The 17,169-nt window shown below is 40.1% G+C and overlaps 1 protein-coding gene across 1 annotated transcript in view; it reads left to right on the top strand.

Annotated features, from left to right (window-relative positions):
• The window catches only part of LOC308081480 (NACHT, LRR and PYD domains-containing protein 3-like), a gene marked incomplete at its 3' end in the record, with an annotated part of 117,742 nt that overhangs the window by 63,658 nt on the left and 36,915 nt on the right, over positions 1-17,169 (top strand). The window contains exons 6-15 of the mRNA XM_080457851.1: positions 343-468; positions 1,453-1,497; positions 1,945-2,028; positions 4,262-4,351; positions 5,264-5,504; positions 5,900-5,952; positions 6,389-8,222; positions 10,799-10,972; positions 11,542-11,712; positions 11,793-11,945. Coding sequence (XP_080313977.1) covers positions 343-468; positions 1,453-1,497; positions 1,945-2,028; positions 4,262-4,351; positions 5,264-5,504; positions 5,900-5,952; positions 6,389-8,222; positions 10,799-10,972; positions 11,542-11,712; positions 11,793-11,945 — 2,971 coding nt within the window. The remainder of the gene's footprint in view (positions 1-342; positions 469-1,452; positions 1,498-1,944; positions 2,029-4,261; positions 4,352-5,263; positions 5,505-5,899; positions 5,953-6,388; positions 8,223-10,798; positions 10,973-11,541; positions 11,713-11,792; positions 11,946-17,169) is intronic.

Raw genomic sequence — 17,169 nt, 5'->3', positions numbered from 1 at the left:
TGGTGAAAGCTAACAGGCTAGGCTACATGACTGGTGCTGATTAGCAACAAACATAACTATTTTGTCATAGAGTGAAACACAGTTGGGCTCTGAAAAAGGTGCTGGCAATCATGCGTCTTCATTACTAAGATAATAAAACACAAGAACAGTACTTACAGACATGTATTTGACCAGACTTTTCAACTAGAAATGAGAGCTGCACATAGCTTGTTGTAGCTCAACCAGGAAGTGAAATGAGAGAAAGAATACTGGGGTAAGTATAACATGAAAGACACCCATAGGGGGCACTGTTTAGCAGAGTTCAAAGAGCTGAACAATTATTATTATTATTATATCTTTCAGAGAGTGACATTCCTACAGATGGAGGATCAACAGGAGGCAGAGGAAGGAAAGTGATTGTTATTCCAGTTATCATCAGCATCTTGGTGGCAGCAGTATTGCATTTGTACTGCAAACAGAAGATAACTAGTAAGACTAGAACTCATACTGTATTTATACTGGAAACAGAAGATAACTAGTAAGACTAGAACTCATACTGTATTTATACTGGAAACAGAAGATAACTAGTAAGACTAGTATGGATGGATCCATCCATCCATCTATGTATCATTATAACATTGAATTTTCAATTCATTTCAATTTTATTAAAGTGTCAAATCACAACAAGTAGCCTCATTCACCAAACATTCTTAAGAAGAAATGTATTTTTAGGATCCACTTACACATTTTTCATGAAGATTCTTACATTCACCAATGTTTTCTTAACTGTGATTTGTTCTTAGGTAAGAACAGAATCTACTCACACTAACATTCTTAGACATATTTGAGTGCTGATATGTTTGCGCAAAGTAACCTTTTCTTCAGTTTTCTTAAATTCTACAATTGCATAATTGAATTACAATTTGAATTACATAAATAAATTACATCTAGATTAGAGGTTCTCAAAGTGTGGTCTGGGGACCCCCATGGGTCCTTGAGGTAGTACCAGTGAGTCCACAGCAAAACAAAGAACAGTTTAACCACTTTAACCCAATGTTATACCTTATTTGGGATAGCCGATCTACAAGATCACAACTCATCCAATTACTGCCCGTTTTAAGCTTGTAGATCAGCTATTTTCTAAACATTTTGATAAATCTTGAAACATTTTGAAAAATGCACAAATCTTCTCTTATGCGAGTCCCAGTTAGAAAATATTTTCACGGTGAATTAGTTCTTCCCTTATATAATATACATTTACAACGAGGTACAGCTTGTAAGGATCGAGCATTCGTGGAATGAGCAACACAGCAAAATGTGTGGGTTGCGGCCCGATTTATTATTTTGCCAAAATCCCCTGCAATATTGTTCTGTTGGCATTCACTCTGGGTTTGAAGTTTACCTTATGTGCATTTTTGAGCCACGCATGGAGATGTGTCTCCACTCTGACCCAATCACTGTCTCACATCTCAGCTTTGACAGGAGAGGCAAGACAAGACAAAGCCTCCAAACTGAAAGGTAAGAGGTGTGTGTGTGTGTGTGTGTGTGTGTGTGTGTGTGTGTGTGTGTGTGTGTGTGTGTGTGTGTGTGCGTGTGCGTGTGCGTGTGAGAAACATAACAAATAGCAGGTGTTATTAATGCTGAGTCCTGGTCACTACGTGGCCCTCACATCTAGAGTTCGGGTCACTACGTGGCCCTCACATCTAGCGTTCGGGTGAGAGAACACCTTCTAGATTTCCCAGAGAGCAGCATGCAGGTTCTGAAGTTGAGCTCCGGCACAAATGAAGCCCTGAGCATCCAAACGTTATTATAGTTTATCTCAGACTTTTTACTCATTTGAGTGCCTGGTTATCTTTCCTGCTACTGTAAATGGCTAAAACTCAAATAATATCAATGTAATGTCAGGATAACTACTGGGAGGTAACAGCAGGTTTCTTATGTCTGTTTTCCTTTCTGACACAATAGTTGTAACATCAGACCAGCATGAAGCTACATACGCCGACCCACCAAGTTCAACGTCAACAAGTACAAGAGTCTCTACAGCTGAAGGTGAGATGACACTATGAATAGATGTATTCAATAAACCACTTGAACCCCAGCATCCATATTCTAAGGCTAACATTAGCCAAAAATAGCAGTGGCCCTCACATCTAGAGTTCAGGTTGCTACGTGGCCCTCACATGGGCGACATGAGGTGACAGAACACCTACTAGATTTCCCGGAGCGCAGCAGGCAGGTTCTGGAGTCAAGCTCCAGCACAAATGAAGTCCTGAGCACCCAGATGATTCAGAAGACACATTTTATCAAAGACTTTCCAGACTTCATCACTTCTCCTAAGCGGCTTCAGTCTATACAGTCTAATGACTAGTACATCATCAAAGCAGCCTAAAATCACATAAATGAAACGTTGAATGGCCCAGGGCGGATCACTGACTTGAACTACAAGTAAATCATTAGTCATCCGTTCCAAATATAAACCTACAAACTGCTCATCTTCTCGCCTTGGCACGTGCCGGCTTCCAAATGTAAAACACGAATGTTTAATTTGTACGTGTCGCCTACAAATTACGCGTGTGTGTGTGTGTGTGTGTGTGTGTGTGTGTGTGTGTGTGTGTGTGTGTGTGTGTGTGTGTGTGTGTGTGTGAAGAACATTGTATTGTAAAGCACTTTGAAGAAAAACGCTTTATAAATGCAGTCCATTTACCATTATTGCTTTTTAGAAGGATAAGTAATTAGTAACATATTACTTATCTAATAGAGTAATATTGCTCAACACTGCACACAACATATCCCATCATCACCCAATGAAGCCGTCATTCTTTAGTTTGCTGATGTTAAACTTGCATGGATAATGGATTACTTTCTTGACTTCCACAACTGGCTTCTGCTGTCTGCTGATGGCCGATTCTGATCAGAATTTCCCAATGGGCGGTAGTAAGGGAGCGCATCCGGTGAAAGCCGGAATTACACTCAATGTAAACAGGAAGTAAACGAGGGGGGTAAATGGCGTTCGGCCACAGACAGGATTAAAACACTTATGGACTAATACATTACACAAATTCTCCGGACACCTAGTTAACATTTGGGGCAAGCGGATAAGCACCTTATATTTTACCTTATATGTAGCGAGGTGGGGGAGCCCCAAAAATCGGGCTTAGCCTAGGGCCCATTCTTAAGTTAACCTGGCCCTGCCAATGGGATCCCGCGGATTTTTTCTCCGGAGATTTTGAACCCGCCCCTCTAGACCAGATATCAGACGCGTTAGGGCAGCCTAGGGCGACACTGGCAAACACTCTGAGGGACCTAATAAATCAGCTCTAAATGCAACTGATAGCCTAGGGGGGAAAAAGTGGTGGAATCTGCATCATGTCTATACCTATGGTCTATTATGCATCGGCTACAAGCAATACATCGTTTGACATATTTTTTCTTTTTTATATATTACATTACATATTATGTGTTGACAAATGTTGGGCACATACTATTTTATTAGAGGTTTGTCACTGTTGTAATTTATTTTGCATGAAGAATAAAGCATTGTAACGACATACGCACAGCTTTGCTCCCTGGTAAGACAGCCTCGGGGCCAATGTGAGTACGTGTTTAGCCTGACTGACTTTGTGTAGGCGTAGGTACTTTGGATTGATTGGATTTGATGATTGAAATGTGAAATATAAAGTTGGGATTTAATATTGTAGACAATAGTTCCTTAGTTCATTAAAGGAGTAGTTCCCCCCAAAAATACTTATTTTCTATCAATTACTCACCCAATGAAGCCTTGAATTCAATGCATTTAGCTAGGTAAGTGACTCATCTTAACAGTTCGTTTACATCTTTATTAGGCCATATTAGCTCACATGTGTTTTAATTTAATTTGAACACTGTTTTATTTACTGCAGCCTCTGCGTTATTTGCGGAGCCCTCTGCCACTAATGTAGTGAGTGTAGGAGTCATACCATCCGACTCACGGGCAACCATTTTTAACAGCGAATAATAATGGTTATTGAGGCGATTTACAAACCTAAGTCAGTTTATTTTCATCCATGGTCCTTTTCAATAACTGGAAAGGAAATGGAGGGGAAACGTGAAAGCTAAATAAAAATGTATTGTGTTATATCTACATCTGAGGTGACGGAACACCTTCTAGATTTCACAGAGTGCAGCAGGCAGGTTCCAGAAAACAGTACAGGAAAACCTTGTGCAATTAATTTAATATCAGTTAATGTCAGGTAATACCAGGTTTCTTATACAAGTCTGTTGTCTTTTCTAACTACAACAATAGTTGTAACATCAGACCAGCATGAAGCTACAGACACTGACCCACCAATGTCAACTCCAACGTCAACAAGTACAGGAGTCTCTAAAGCTAAAGGTAAGCTGACACTATGAATAGATGTGCTATGAGCTGTTCAGATGCTTTACCTGTAGTCTGTAGTATTCCTTTAAGTGCTTCATTTACTGAGTTAAAACAGGGTCACATACATCAGAATAAAACAGATCTAACATTCCATTCACATGATCACTTTCCATCCAGATATTTTTATACTGGAAGGCTTGTTGGCTAATCCAATGATTCATGAGCCATTTAAATTCCCCTCAAAACAGACATAGGTGTATACAAACATTTGCTAATATTCCATTAATCTCTCAAGAACAGATTCATTGCTGCGCTTGAATCTGTCGGGAGGCGTGTTGAAAACCCATGAGCAGTAGCTACAAGTGGGCGTGCCTTCAGATCAGGAAGCAGGCCGCGCTTTACCCTATCAAATGTAGTGGGCGGGATTTACATCTCTGCGCTCATTTCCCACTGGAAACAAACCGAAACTCATTTAACAATAGCGTCCTCGGAGCCGACAAAACCACGGAAAGTTAGTAACATTTTAACTTGTTCTTTCCTCATAGAAACAAGTGGGCTTATAACCAAAACCATCCATGTTCTCTGGGAGAAATGGTGTTAGTGTTCCGTGGAGAAATATTTTTAGTGGGAATGAATGAAAACATAGGCGCACCACCGGAAGTGGAGGGCTGAGGACAAACCAAAACCCCGGTTTCCTTGAGCATGAGTCCTCCAAACAGCTCCGCCCAGAGTCAAATGGAAATGTGAAAAACAGCAGAGGGCGCTGTTATTCCTTTTTATTTGACGATGGGTTCCCAGATTGATATTCCATTAACAGAGGGATGGAAAGTCTTTGCATTTTAAAATGTAGAATGTTCAGAAACTTGTTTAAATGGGTTTGGCACAGCGTATCACCAAGAACTACATTTTCATTCCACTTATCTTCAGATAATCACTTTGTCGATGAACACCGGCTTGGCCTGGTTCAGAGAGTGACCATGGTCAAACCCATCCTGGATATGCTCCTTCAGGAGCGTGTTATCATCCAGGAGGGCTACAATAATGTGATGGGCAATATCACCCCTCAGGATAAGATGAGGGAGCTATACAATCTCCTTAACAGCAGAAGAGCCAAAGACATTTTCTACAAAGGTCTTCAAACAAATGAGAAGGGTCTTCTTGATGAGCTGTAAGTAATACTCATTTATGTTCCTATTTAGGCCAAACATTGTATTAGTACAAGACATGTACCTTTTCAGGCCATGATGCTTTCACTATCATGTATCATTCTCATTTATCCTCTTTCTATTTCCAAGAGATTCACTTTAATGCCAGTAGTTTCATAAGTCTTACAATATTAATTAGAATTGTTTACCCAATATTTTCACTGTTTGTCACTGTGGTGTTAACTTTGCATTAGGTGATCTTCAAGAGACAAAATATGTCTTAGTTATAATCTATGAATATGATAATTAAGTTACTGACAATGTTTGGTTCTATAATGTAATGTACGATTTATATAGGATGGTAGATTTACTGTATATGCAGTATAGTCAGTAAAGAAAAATATGAATTTCACAACAGGAACGCTCAGCCCAGTGCAGCACAACCCAAAGGAACAGCTGCTTCTGTCTCAGGTCAGTGCTGTTTATAATGTAATGATGGGTCATTCCTACTATTCGGTGCCATTTCAGCCCAGTAACTTTCTTCGAAAAATACATTTTTTGTTTTGTTTGATTTTGTTTTCATTGGACATTAAACTTACATTACACTTACACTCAATTACAGTACATTGCATTGTATAACAGTTAACATGTTTCTGATAATGGTAACATGTAGCATTGTTGCATCAGACATGTCAGATCATGCTGGGATAACATGGGTCCTCAGGTTTTTACAAAACAGCTGGAGTAAAGTAAAGCAAAGTAAACAAAGTAAAGTATAAAAGATCTGGACAAAAAAAATAGTAATAATAATGTCAAGTGAAAACATTTTGTTATTCATTATTTTAACACGTCATGCCGATCTTGTAATTTCCCTCAATATCTAAAGGAATTGTTTTGTTCCTTACAGATTTCCTGGTGAAAACACAAAAAGATACACGTCCTATTACATACTACCAAAACGAGCTTAAAACAAAAGTAGAGGACCCATTTGCGTGTGTACCTGACGGGACAGTCCAAAGGGAGGATAAAAAGGATTTTGAAGAATGTTACACGCGTCTCACAATCGCACGTGTGGGTGGCACAGAGATCAGCACGTCACCTGAGGTCGCACAGATGGAGAGGAAGAAAGCAGGGCAGGAGATCCAACTCAGTGAAATCTTTACACACCCTTCTGGACAACATAAACGCATGAGAACAGTGATGTCGATTGGCGAAGCAGGAGTTGGCAAAACCTTTCTCGTACACAAGTATGTCTCTGACTGGGCAACGAAAAAAGATCAAGATCCGCATCTTACATTTGTGCTCCAATTCCGCCAACTCAATTTGCTGAAGGAGCGAAAGTTTAGTTTGGCTCAGCTAATTCATGAATGCAACCCCACATATGAATGCATCTCAGAAGAAGCTCTTAATGACATCTTCACCAAGCTGCAGACGTCAGGAGAGGCAAATTACGACAAGTGTCCATGCAAAGTTCAGTTTGTCCTTGATGGTTACGATGAAAGCCACATTAACTTAGACTTCAAAACCCTTCATGAATGCTCTAAGGACTTGTCCCAGGCCGCATCACTGGAAGTTTTGCTGGTCAACCTCATCAAAGGGAGACTGCTTCGCTGTGCTCAAATATGGATAACCACACGACCTGCAGCAGCCAAACAGATCCCTGATGGCTTAGTTGATATGGTAATAGAGGTGAAAGGATTCAATGATGAAATGAAGGAGAAGTACATCAGGAAGAGAATCGGAGATGAGAAGCAGGCCAGCAGAATCATCTCACACGTCAAAGCATCAAAGAACCTCCACATCATGTGTGACACCCCAGTCTTCTGTTCAATCATTGCCACCGTTCTGCAGGACATGTTGATGACAGATGAGCGAGGAGAGCTTCCCAAGACCCTGGCTGAGATTTACAGCCACTTCATCTTTGTCCAGACAAAGAGGAATTGGTTAAAGCATGGTGAGAATCGACAGAAACTCACAAAGGCTGAAAAAGCAGTTCTTCTGAAGCTGGGCAGGCTGGCGTTCGAACATCTGCTGAAAGGCCGCCTCATTTTCTACGAAGAAGACCTGAACAGATGTCACCTTGATATTAAAGAGGGTCCAGTGGACTCAGGACTGTGCACAGAGATCTTCAAAAAAGACAGTAAATTCTCCCAGGAAACTGTCTACTGCTTTGTTCATCTGAGCATCCAGGAGTTTCTGGCTGCAGTCTACCTGTTTGACTGTTTCACACAGAAGAACATGGAGATACTGAAGGCATTCCTGAACAATGATGATTTCAACAGCAACAGTTCCCTGTCTGACTTCCTGAAAGCTGCAATGGAAAAAACCCTGCAGAGTGAAAGTGGCCACCTGGACCTCTTTGTCCGTTTCCTTCATGGAATCTCACTGGAGTCCAACCAAAGAGGGTTAGGAGGCCTGCTGGGTCAGACAGAGAACAGTCCAGAGGAGATCCAGAAAGCCATCGCCAACCTGAAGGAGATGGATCCCTGCAGTGGCTCTCCTGACAGATGTATCAACATCTTTCAATGTTTGATGGAGCTGAAGGCCCACTCAGTAAGTCAGGGGATCCAACAGTACCTGGAGTCAGGAAAGGAACTCTCTGAGATCCAATGTTCAGCTCTGGTCAGATTGCTGCAGATGTCAGAGGAGGTTCTGGAGGTGTTGGACCTGAAGAAATACAACACATCAGAGGATGGGGGACAGACACTGGTCCCAGCTGTGAGGAACTGCACAAAGGCTCGGTTAGTATTTTTTGTCTTTTCAGAACACAAAACATATTTTTCCCATAATAGTTTGTAGGTACCAAACTACAGAAATACAAAGAAACAAAGAAATAAATTAAAAAATTGGATAATAAGTCATACCATCTCCCCCTCCTCCCACAATAGAACACCATAAAATACTCCTGACCACTTGAGCCCTATTTCATGCGTTGTTGTTACAAAATGACAACGTTTGTACAAGGGCTCAAGTGTTAACGTCAGCTGTTTTTGCCGTGTGATACCATATCATGACATGTCATAATAGCTGATCTATAAGCAACAATCTATAAGATCACAAGGCACGCACAACACTGTTCTTACTAGGTCCTAGTTATCCTACTACTTTAATTGAAATGACCTCCAAAATGTGTCCGGGGTTGCTCAACACACAAACACTCCATTTGCCCCGAAACTTGCCACAGACTGTTGATCAGAGCTCTGGCTATAATATAGGCTTCTTTCCCCGCCTTCAATGTACTTACATATTGCACGGTTAACTCATTGAGTGCCAATGACGTCTTTTGACGGACGTTTTCAGTGTGCCATTAGTGCCATTTTTTTGGGGGTATTTTTTATTTTTTTTTATCTCAAAGGAACTAGGAGAAAACGATTTTCAAAAAGTTAATGCTCCATCCACTTCAATGTTAAAATGTAAACGGAGAAAAAAATCACATTTTTCCATTTTTCCTGCCTGTGGCACAGGGATCAACAAGCTTGAAATAAGCCTGGCAGTGAATGAGTTAATATAAAGCTACATTTCCCACTACATCTTAACATTGTAGCCACAGCATCGTTCCTTAGAGCTAATCTGGCCTAGATGTGAGGGCCGCAAAACGGCCCAAACCTCTAGTCATAATAGGAAACATTTATCTTAAATATAATTTTTAAAACAAATTGTATTTCAGTTTAATAGGAACAATATCCACTGATATATAACTAAATCAGTGTTCTTTGAGGGGGTTTTAAGTAATTCTGAGGGGATCCAATGGAACCAAATGGACCCTAAGGGTCCATTTGGTTCCATGTGTACACTCTGAGTTATAGGGGTTCTTCAAATTACAAGGTTTGAGAACCACCATGTAATTAGACTCAGGTGAGGTGAAAATATGTACATATGGTGGTAACCAACATCAACTCTACACAAATGCTATATCACATACAACAACTGATTCACATCTCTCGTGGTTTCCTGGTAAGCAGTGGCGTATACCGACTTTAATTGCTCTGGGTTTTTGTATCAAAAGGGCCCTTGATATGGATGCATCATATGCAGCAATTTCACTGGTTTAAACAACATCTACAGTAACCGACTAAGATAGCCTATACTAGTCTAAAATTAAGGAAACACTCAGAAAACAGCCACAACTGTTAACATTATCATTTTGATCTGTATAAGGCCTGTATAAGACATTTAAAGGCTAAATATAATAACGTAAATGTCTTTTAAATTTAGCTGAGAAACTTTGGTCAACTTCATTATGTACTTGCATAATACATGGTCTTTTGGTCGCAAACAATTGACCTAGTAAGTCTACTTTTGATCTGATGGATAGGGTTAGGTACAGACCAATATCAATTGACCAATTAATATTTGGATTTGATGAGAACTCCCGTGCTCGCTATTTTACTTTAAACTGGAGTCGCAGGTCTAATCACTTTTTGTCTTTTTCCTCGGTAGGTTTCACTGTTTTAAGATACTTGCTTAAATATGCACACTTTGCAGCTGTTGCACAGATATCTCTTGTATCCTCTGGAATACAAGAACGCTTTTCCCAAAACACACTCGCCCCGGGTCTAATGCGGCGGCCTGTCCGCGAAACGAGGGGTGAGTGTGTTTTGGGACGAGCGTTCTGATTACCACTGGAATCTTCTCGTCAATGAGTATTGCGGAAACAATATGAATAATATTATGGGGATATAAAACTATAGGCTACATAATATATTATTGGAAATAACAAAAATAAATATAATAGCAGATGCCTTTACTGTGATATGGGCGTCTATTTTTATGTTTATTAAAAACAAATTAATGAAACTTAAATTAATTAATTAATCCCCTCCTGGGGGGCCCCCTTGCGTGGAAGTACTGTGTATGGGTTCTCATAACCCAGCAACCCTATACAAATTACGCCACTGCTATTAAGTCAACCACAAGAGATGTGGCTGTACAAATTATAGTCAGTATTATTAGTAGTACTAATATTGAACTGTATCTATTCTGGTACTACATTGATATGCGCACACACACACACACACACACACACACACACACACACACACACACACACACACACACACACACACACACACACACACACACACACACACACACACACACACACACACACACACACACACACACACACACACACACACACACACACAGTTACTTAATACATCATGCAAATTTCACTCTGTTCTCTGGTTGCCTGCTCTTACTTTATGTTAATGAATGGATAACTAGATAGAATGCCTCTTAGTTATCTTCCTTGACAGTGAACATGGTCTAATTAATTGTCATAATCTCTGATTTTGCATTACTTTTTTTTGTACAGACTTGTTGGCTGTGGACTCGACAAGACACACATTGACGTTGTGGCTTCAGCTCTCAGCTCTAATCCTTCCCATTTGAGAGAACTAGATCTCAGTGACAACGCCTTGGACGATTCAGATCTGGAGCGACTGTGTGCTGCACTGAAGAGTTCACATTGTAAACTGGAGAAACTTAGGTCAGATTAATTTACCATAATTAGTTTGATAAGTTTTGTTTTAGTATGCATTTTATTCATTTGAGGAGTGTGAACAGGTTTGATGATTGGGTATAGTGACTACAGTATGTACAGGCATACTGAGATGAATTTAAAACTTGAACATCTCTGATTACACTAGACTTTGGATGTTTTGTTCCCATCCCCAGTTTTTTTAATACTATGTATATTTAACATTTTTAACACTCAATGTTAGATCAATCAATCAATCAATCACTAACTATTTTAATAAGATCAGAATGAAGAATGCAAATATCAATATGATAATACTTCTTTGGAAAGCGGAAACTGTTCGTGTTAGGGAGATGCAAATGCTTGTTTTGCTTCATGCAATGTCCTGCATAGGCTACGTGTGATTTTGAAAAAGTTGACAACCTATTGCCGACTCGGATGGTGCACTGCATTCTTAGCATGGGCACTCACTCACCTCACTCACCCAAGCCCTTGTTGTCGGTGTGTGAGAGTGAAACTAAATGCGTGCTAAATGTACTATAGCACACAATCAGACATGTGTTTTATTCTTCCTTTAGATTGACTCATTGCTGGTTGTCAGAGAGATGCTGTGAGATCCTGGCCTCAGCTCTCAGCTTTATTCCCTCCCTAAGAGAATTGTGCCTCAGCTTCAACAACTTGAAGGATGCAGGACTGAAGAAGCTCTCAGATGGACTGAAGAGTCCACTTTGTCAACTGCAGACCCTGAGGTAAATAATGTGGTTTATTTTTGTGTGAATCTGTACTTGAACATCAAGTTCAGTTTGTTAAAGTCTTTATTTCTCTGCAGGTTGTCAGGCTGTGGGGTCACAGAGGAGGGCTGTTCTTCTCTGGTTTCAGCTTTGAAACTCAATCCTTCCTACCTGAAACACCTGGAGCTGAACTGCAACCATACAGGAGACTCTGGCCAGGAAATGCTATCTGTTGGATTGGAGACTGTCGAGTGAGTAGACATGGACTGTGTTCTATTGGATAATGCAGTCCTTCAATGGCTGAGCAGGTGGGCCCAGCCATTGATGAATTTGATTCCAGATTTTTAAAGATTTAAGTATAATAGAGTTGGTTATGTAGGGTGGTAGTTTACGCTTGGCTGGATTATTAAGCAACGCAAGAAGAGAGGTAACAGCAACTGAAGCCATCTCAATCTGAAGCCAAGCTGGTCCATTTACATGCTCTGCTGATAGGTAGTTGCGCCAAAAAGACAGCGCATACAAGTTGGCTGCCCAGTAGTACAATTTAAATTGCGGTAGCCCAAAGCCCCCTGCTGCCTTAGACTTACATAAATGTTTTTTAGATATCTTCACAGATTTGTTACTCCAAATAAATGATGAAACAACAGAATTACATTTTTTGAAATAGTAGAAAGTAGGCATGTAACGATTCACTCAACTCACGATACGATTCGAATCACGATTCGAGGTTCACGATACGATTTTTCACGATTTTTCACGATTTTTAAGCACATTTATTTTCGAGACAAATGTGAGCGGGTACAGTGCTTTAGGCAGCAAGGGGGCATTTTTCATTTTTCATTTTATTACAGATTGTTGAAGTACAGAATATAAGCTTTCATATGATGTATCATTCATTGAAATTGGAACACATTTGAAGAAGATGTGATCATTTGAATCTTGTCATCTTTAATAGTCTAAACTGAGATAATCCCTTGTAAAGAATTTCCACTTTCTAGCACCTCTCAGCTCCAGGTAATGGGCGTGAACAATGGGTAATTTATTCAACCTAGCCACTCCTCTAACCACTCCCCCATTTTCGGATTTTTACTGTGGAAAGCAACTAAGTACATTTACTCAAGTACTGTACTTAAGTACATTTTTTTAGGTATTTTATACATAGGCTATTTGAAAATAGACGCTCTACAAGCTCACAATGCGCATTGCAACGTGTTGTGAGCTTGTAGATCAGCTATTTTCAAACATTTGAGTACTTTTACTTTAGGTACTTTAAGTATATTTTGATGCCAATACTTTTGTACTTTTACTTTGCTTGAACGTAACATTTTGAGCACAGGCCTTTTACTTTCTATATTGTGGTGTTGCTACCACCAAGTGCTTCTTCCACCACTAAATTTGACCCACTGGTAGTCGACTATAGTCGAGATTTACCTACTAATGATAAAGACACGCACAAACCTGGTGTTTGCACTCTCCATTTACAACCCGTACATCTACAGAAACGTTCAGATTTCAAATATAAAGTCCTTACCTCATGACAACGGATGTTACCATTCACTTCGGGTGGGTCTAAGTACCCGTATCTTCCATATTGTTCAATAAAAAGCATTTTAATCCAATCGGCGGCCATTTTCTCATAGAGTTATAACGTATCAGGAGTGCAATACCCCCCCCCAACCGATACGGCCGCGTAGTTGAAAAAAAAAACGGAGATGGCCATCAATCGGATCAAAATGCTTTTTATTTAACAATACAGAAGATAAGGGTACTTATGAGGGCCCGTACATAATTATAACACCCGTGGTCATGAGATAAGAACTTTATATTTGAAATCTGAACGTTTATGTAGATGTACGAGTTGTAAATGGAGAAATGCAAACCAGGTGTACGTTCTGCCATGACGCTTGGCGACGAGCTAACAATGCTAAAGCTCCTAGCCTCGTTACTCCACTGTTGTTTTGGCCACATCTTCAGTGAAATACTTCCATACGAACGTCGAGCGGCCTGTTGTTTAGCTGGGGCTGACCTCACCTAGCTGCTGTGTTCGCTACAATCTTATATTGTTTATACAACTAGATTATGTCCCGAAAAAGACTAACGCAATACTGGCCGCTTCCTAGCCCTGGTCCAGAGCGTTAGTGAGATTATTTTTATTTACTCCACTGCGCCCTCTACAGATCTGGACAATTTGAACTTACCATTAACCAAATCTGTAGAGGGCACTGTGGAGTAAATAAAAATAATTTCCGTCTTGCGGACATTTTCTGCCCAAAAAGTGTATTTTACAGAGTAGCTGGGGTGCTGAGAGGCTTCCCACCTCCGAGAATAGACTTTCAACAACACAAAACAGCCTTTGTTTCAGTGAGTAGCGAAATGGTTTTGTTTATTTTCACTACTCTTGAGTCTTCCAGGGCGTTAGAGGGAACTCACTAACGCTCTGGACCAGGGTCCACCGTGGTGAAGTTAGTTTCAGCCTCAGGTTGAATATTCACCCGGTGGATATTACTCCAGTAAAGTAAAATACCTCAAAATTGTACTTAAGTACAGTACTTGAGTAAATGTACTTAGTAACTTTACACCACCACAGAGAGGAGCGAAACTGATGGGCGGGGATTAGGCTTGTAACCGGAGTACAATGCCTAGCTATGACCAATCGAAACCTCTCGGGTTAGCAACTCTCTACCAAACTCTCCGCCCACAGGACCCACAAGAAACAAGCACACAGACTAGCAGAATAGGAGCCTACTTTACTATACAAATTTAACCATTTAATGACGTTAAAACGGATATCTGTTGGGTTTGAAAGCTTGCTCGACATTCGAACTGTGTTAATATGGAAAAAAACGAAAATCAGCCAAAAAAAAAAAAAAGTTATTTTGCTTAGTTTCTACCGTTTCTCATCTCGCGAGTTGATGCCCGAAACACCAGGCCTGCTCACAAATTACTGAAAAACCTTGATTATTTCTCTTACAAAAATCATGTATTTTTTAACAACTGTATTTTCTCTTGTCCTCTTTTCAATATATGAAATTAATTAAGCCTTTTTTATTATTCATGAGGTACATGCATTAACTGTAAGGTACACATTAAGACATATACTTTTTTATCTGTAAAATAATAACTTTAAATATATAAGTATTATGAAATAAATGAATTTTAAAACATATGTCCCAGATGAAATAAAGTATAAAGAAAACCTTCAAATAAACAAATTAAGGCTTAGCCTTTGTTCCAAGCTTGGGATTTACAAGTAATTTTTTATCTGTGCTATATTCTCAGCATTCTGTACACATTTATGTAATAAGGGAAACTGTTTTAAACTGCTCCAAATGAGATTAGATTAAACATTTATTGATTAATATCAATGTAATTCGCTATATATCTGACATACAGTGTTGAAAGGAGTTTGACGTTGTCAGCAGTCTGATACAATTGTTAAATTATCATTATTCATATAGATTATTATTCATTGTACTCTGCAGCGGCAGCCGCACCGAGGCGCTCCAGAATTAGCCGTTTTCATTAGAAGCCTATCAGTTGTATGTTTCCTACAGAGTTTAAATCAGACAGGCTAACAACAGCTAACAATATTGTCAGATGGGGGAGGGGGTAAACGGTATAGTTTGGGCTTTTCATCAATCAAATAAACATGTTTACATGCGACGCACATTTCCCTCTTTATGCAGTGCGATCGCCTAGTTGTTTAGATTTCATAGACTGAGAGGACGTGAACCCCACTCTGCCGTTCATAGCCTGCCGTTGAGTGAGTGAAGAAGAGACCGACGGAGGGAGCTATGGTGGCCCTGAGGGGACAAAATAGTAGGCGGATAAAAAGGAATGGAGTCTGACTCGATTGCGCCCTCTGCTGGTTGCATCGCGATGTCATATTTTATTGCATCGATTTAAATCGTCACCACTTTGAATCGATTTAAATCGATATACGATAAATCGTTACATGCCTAGTAGAAAGGTATAAACACAGGTAAACAATTGAAGATGTATAAAAATCTAGGCAGAGCGACCATCTTTATGGCATTAATACGACCAACCATGGATATGGGCAAAGTGTTCCAGAATTCAATGTTATTTTTCAATTGTTGCATCTTGCAGTCACAGTTCTTCTTTAAAAGTTCCCCATGTTTACGAGTGGCTATTATACCCAGGGTTTAAAATGTGTCTGTGGAAACCTTAAAGGCTGTCGTGCGCAGGAAGTTTGGTCAACATTCTCAGAAATGGGCATCAATTCACTTTTAGCGATAGATGGTTGACAGTGTTGTGAACTTGGATTGGGGCGATTTCTTCATTAGCTCTAATCTGGCTGGCTAGAACTTCGATGGCTAAATTGAAGAGATAAGGGGAGCAGCTGTCCCCCTGCCTCACCCCTCTCTTAGGCCGTGAGACCTCACCATTAGTGACAATTGATGCCTCAGGATGGGCGTAAATTATATTGATCCAGTCTATAAATGTTTCCCAGAAGCCAAAATGTTTTAAAGTAGACAGTATGTATTTCCATTCTAAACAATCAAAAGCTTTCTCGCAGTCTAAGGCAATGAGCACCGACTCTTCCTTATGATACATGATATTAAAAAGACAGCGTAGGTTGGAATTTATGTGACGGCCCGGAACAAAACCCATCTGGTCAGGGTGGATCAGATCGGCGATGTGCCTGGAGAGTATATTGGCCATTATTTTGCTCAAAATTTTCATTTCCATAGGGATAAGGGATATTGGGCGGTAGGAGGACATGTCTAATGGATCTCTATCTTTCTTCAAGATTAAGGCAATATTTGCCTGATAAAGAGAGTGCGGCAGCTCTGAAGCTTGTTTTGACTGCTTGAACATTCGCGAAAGCAATGGAGCTATGGTTGACTGAAACTTTTTATAGAACCCAATTACAAATCCGTCAGGGCCGGGGGCTTTATTGTTGGGAAATTAAGATATAGCTGTTATAATCTCACCTAGCGTTATATCAGCATCCATTGCCGTGGCGGCCTCCTCAGCTAGAGTAGGCAGCTGGCTGTCGGCAAGGAACTGATTCATGATTTGGGGATCTGTATTCTTACTTTTGGATTGGTAGAGTTCCTCATGGAACTGAGCAAAACTCTTATTGATCCCGTCTGGATCAGTAATAAGTTTACCTTGTCTTTCTTTTATTTTGTGAATGGCTCGGGTGGATTGTGAGTGCCGGAGCTGCCTTGCCAGTAAACTCTGGGGTTTATCGCCCAATTCAAAGTATTTCTGTTGGGTTTTAGCAAGCAGTGCGCTAACTCTTTGTGAGAGGATAGTGTTATATTCGAATTTTAATTTAGTAATTGACTCCAAAGTTGCATCGTTAGGGTTGTCCTTAAATGCGTTTTCTTGAATAGAAAGGTCATTTTCTATGTCTGTCAGTCTCTTAATTTCGTTTTACCTCTTGTTTGAGGCAAAAGATATAATGTGGCCTCTACTCACCGCCTTAAAAGATTCCCACAGGAT

The sequence above is a fragment of the Gymnoscopelus braueri genome (genome assembly GCF_963280865.1).
Source record: "Gymnoscopelus braueri genome assembly, contig: SCAFFOLD_119, whole genome shotgun sequence".
Taxonomy (NCBI): domain Eukaryota; kingdom Metazoa; phylum Chordata; class Actinopteri; order Myctophiformes; family Myctophidae; genus Gymnoscopelus; species Gymnoscopelus braueri.
This window is presented reverse-complemented; position numbering and strand designations above follow the sequence as displayed.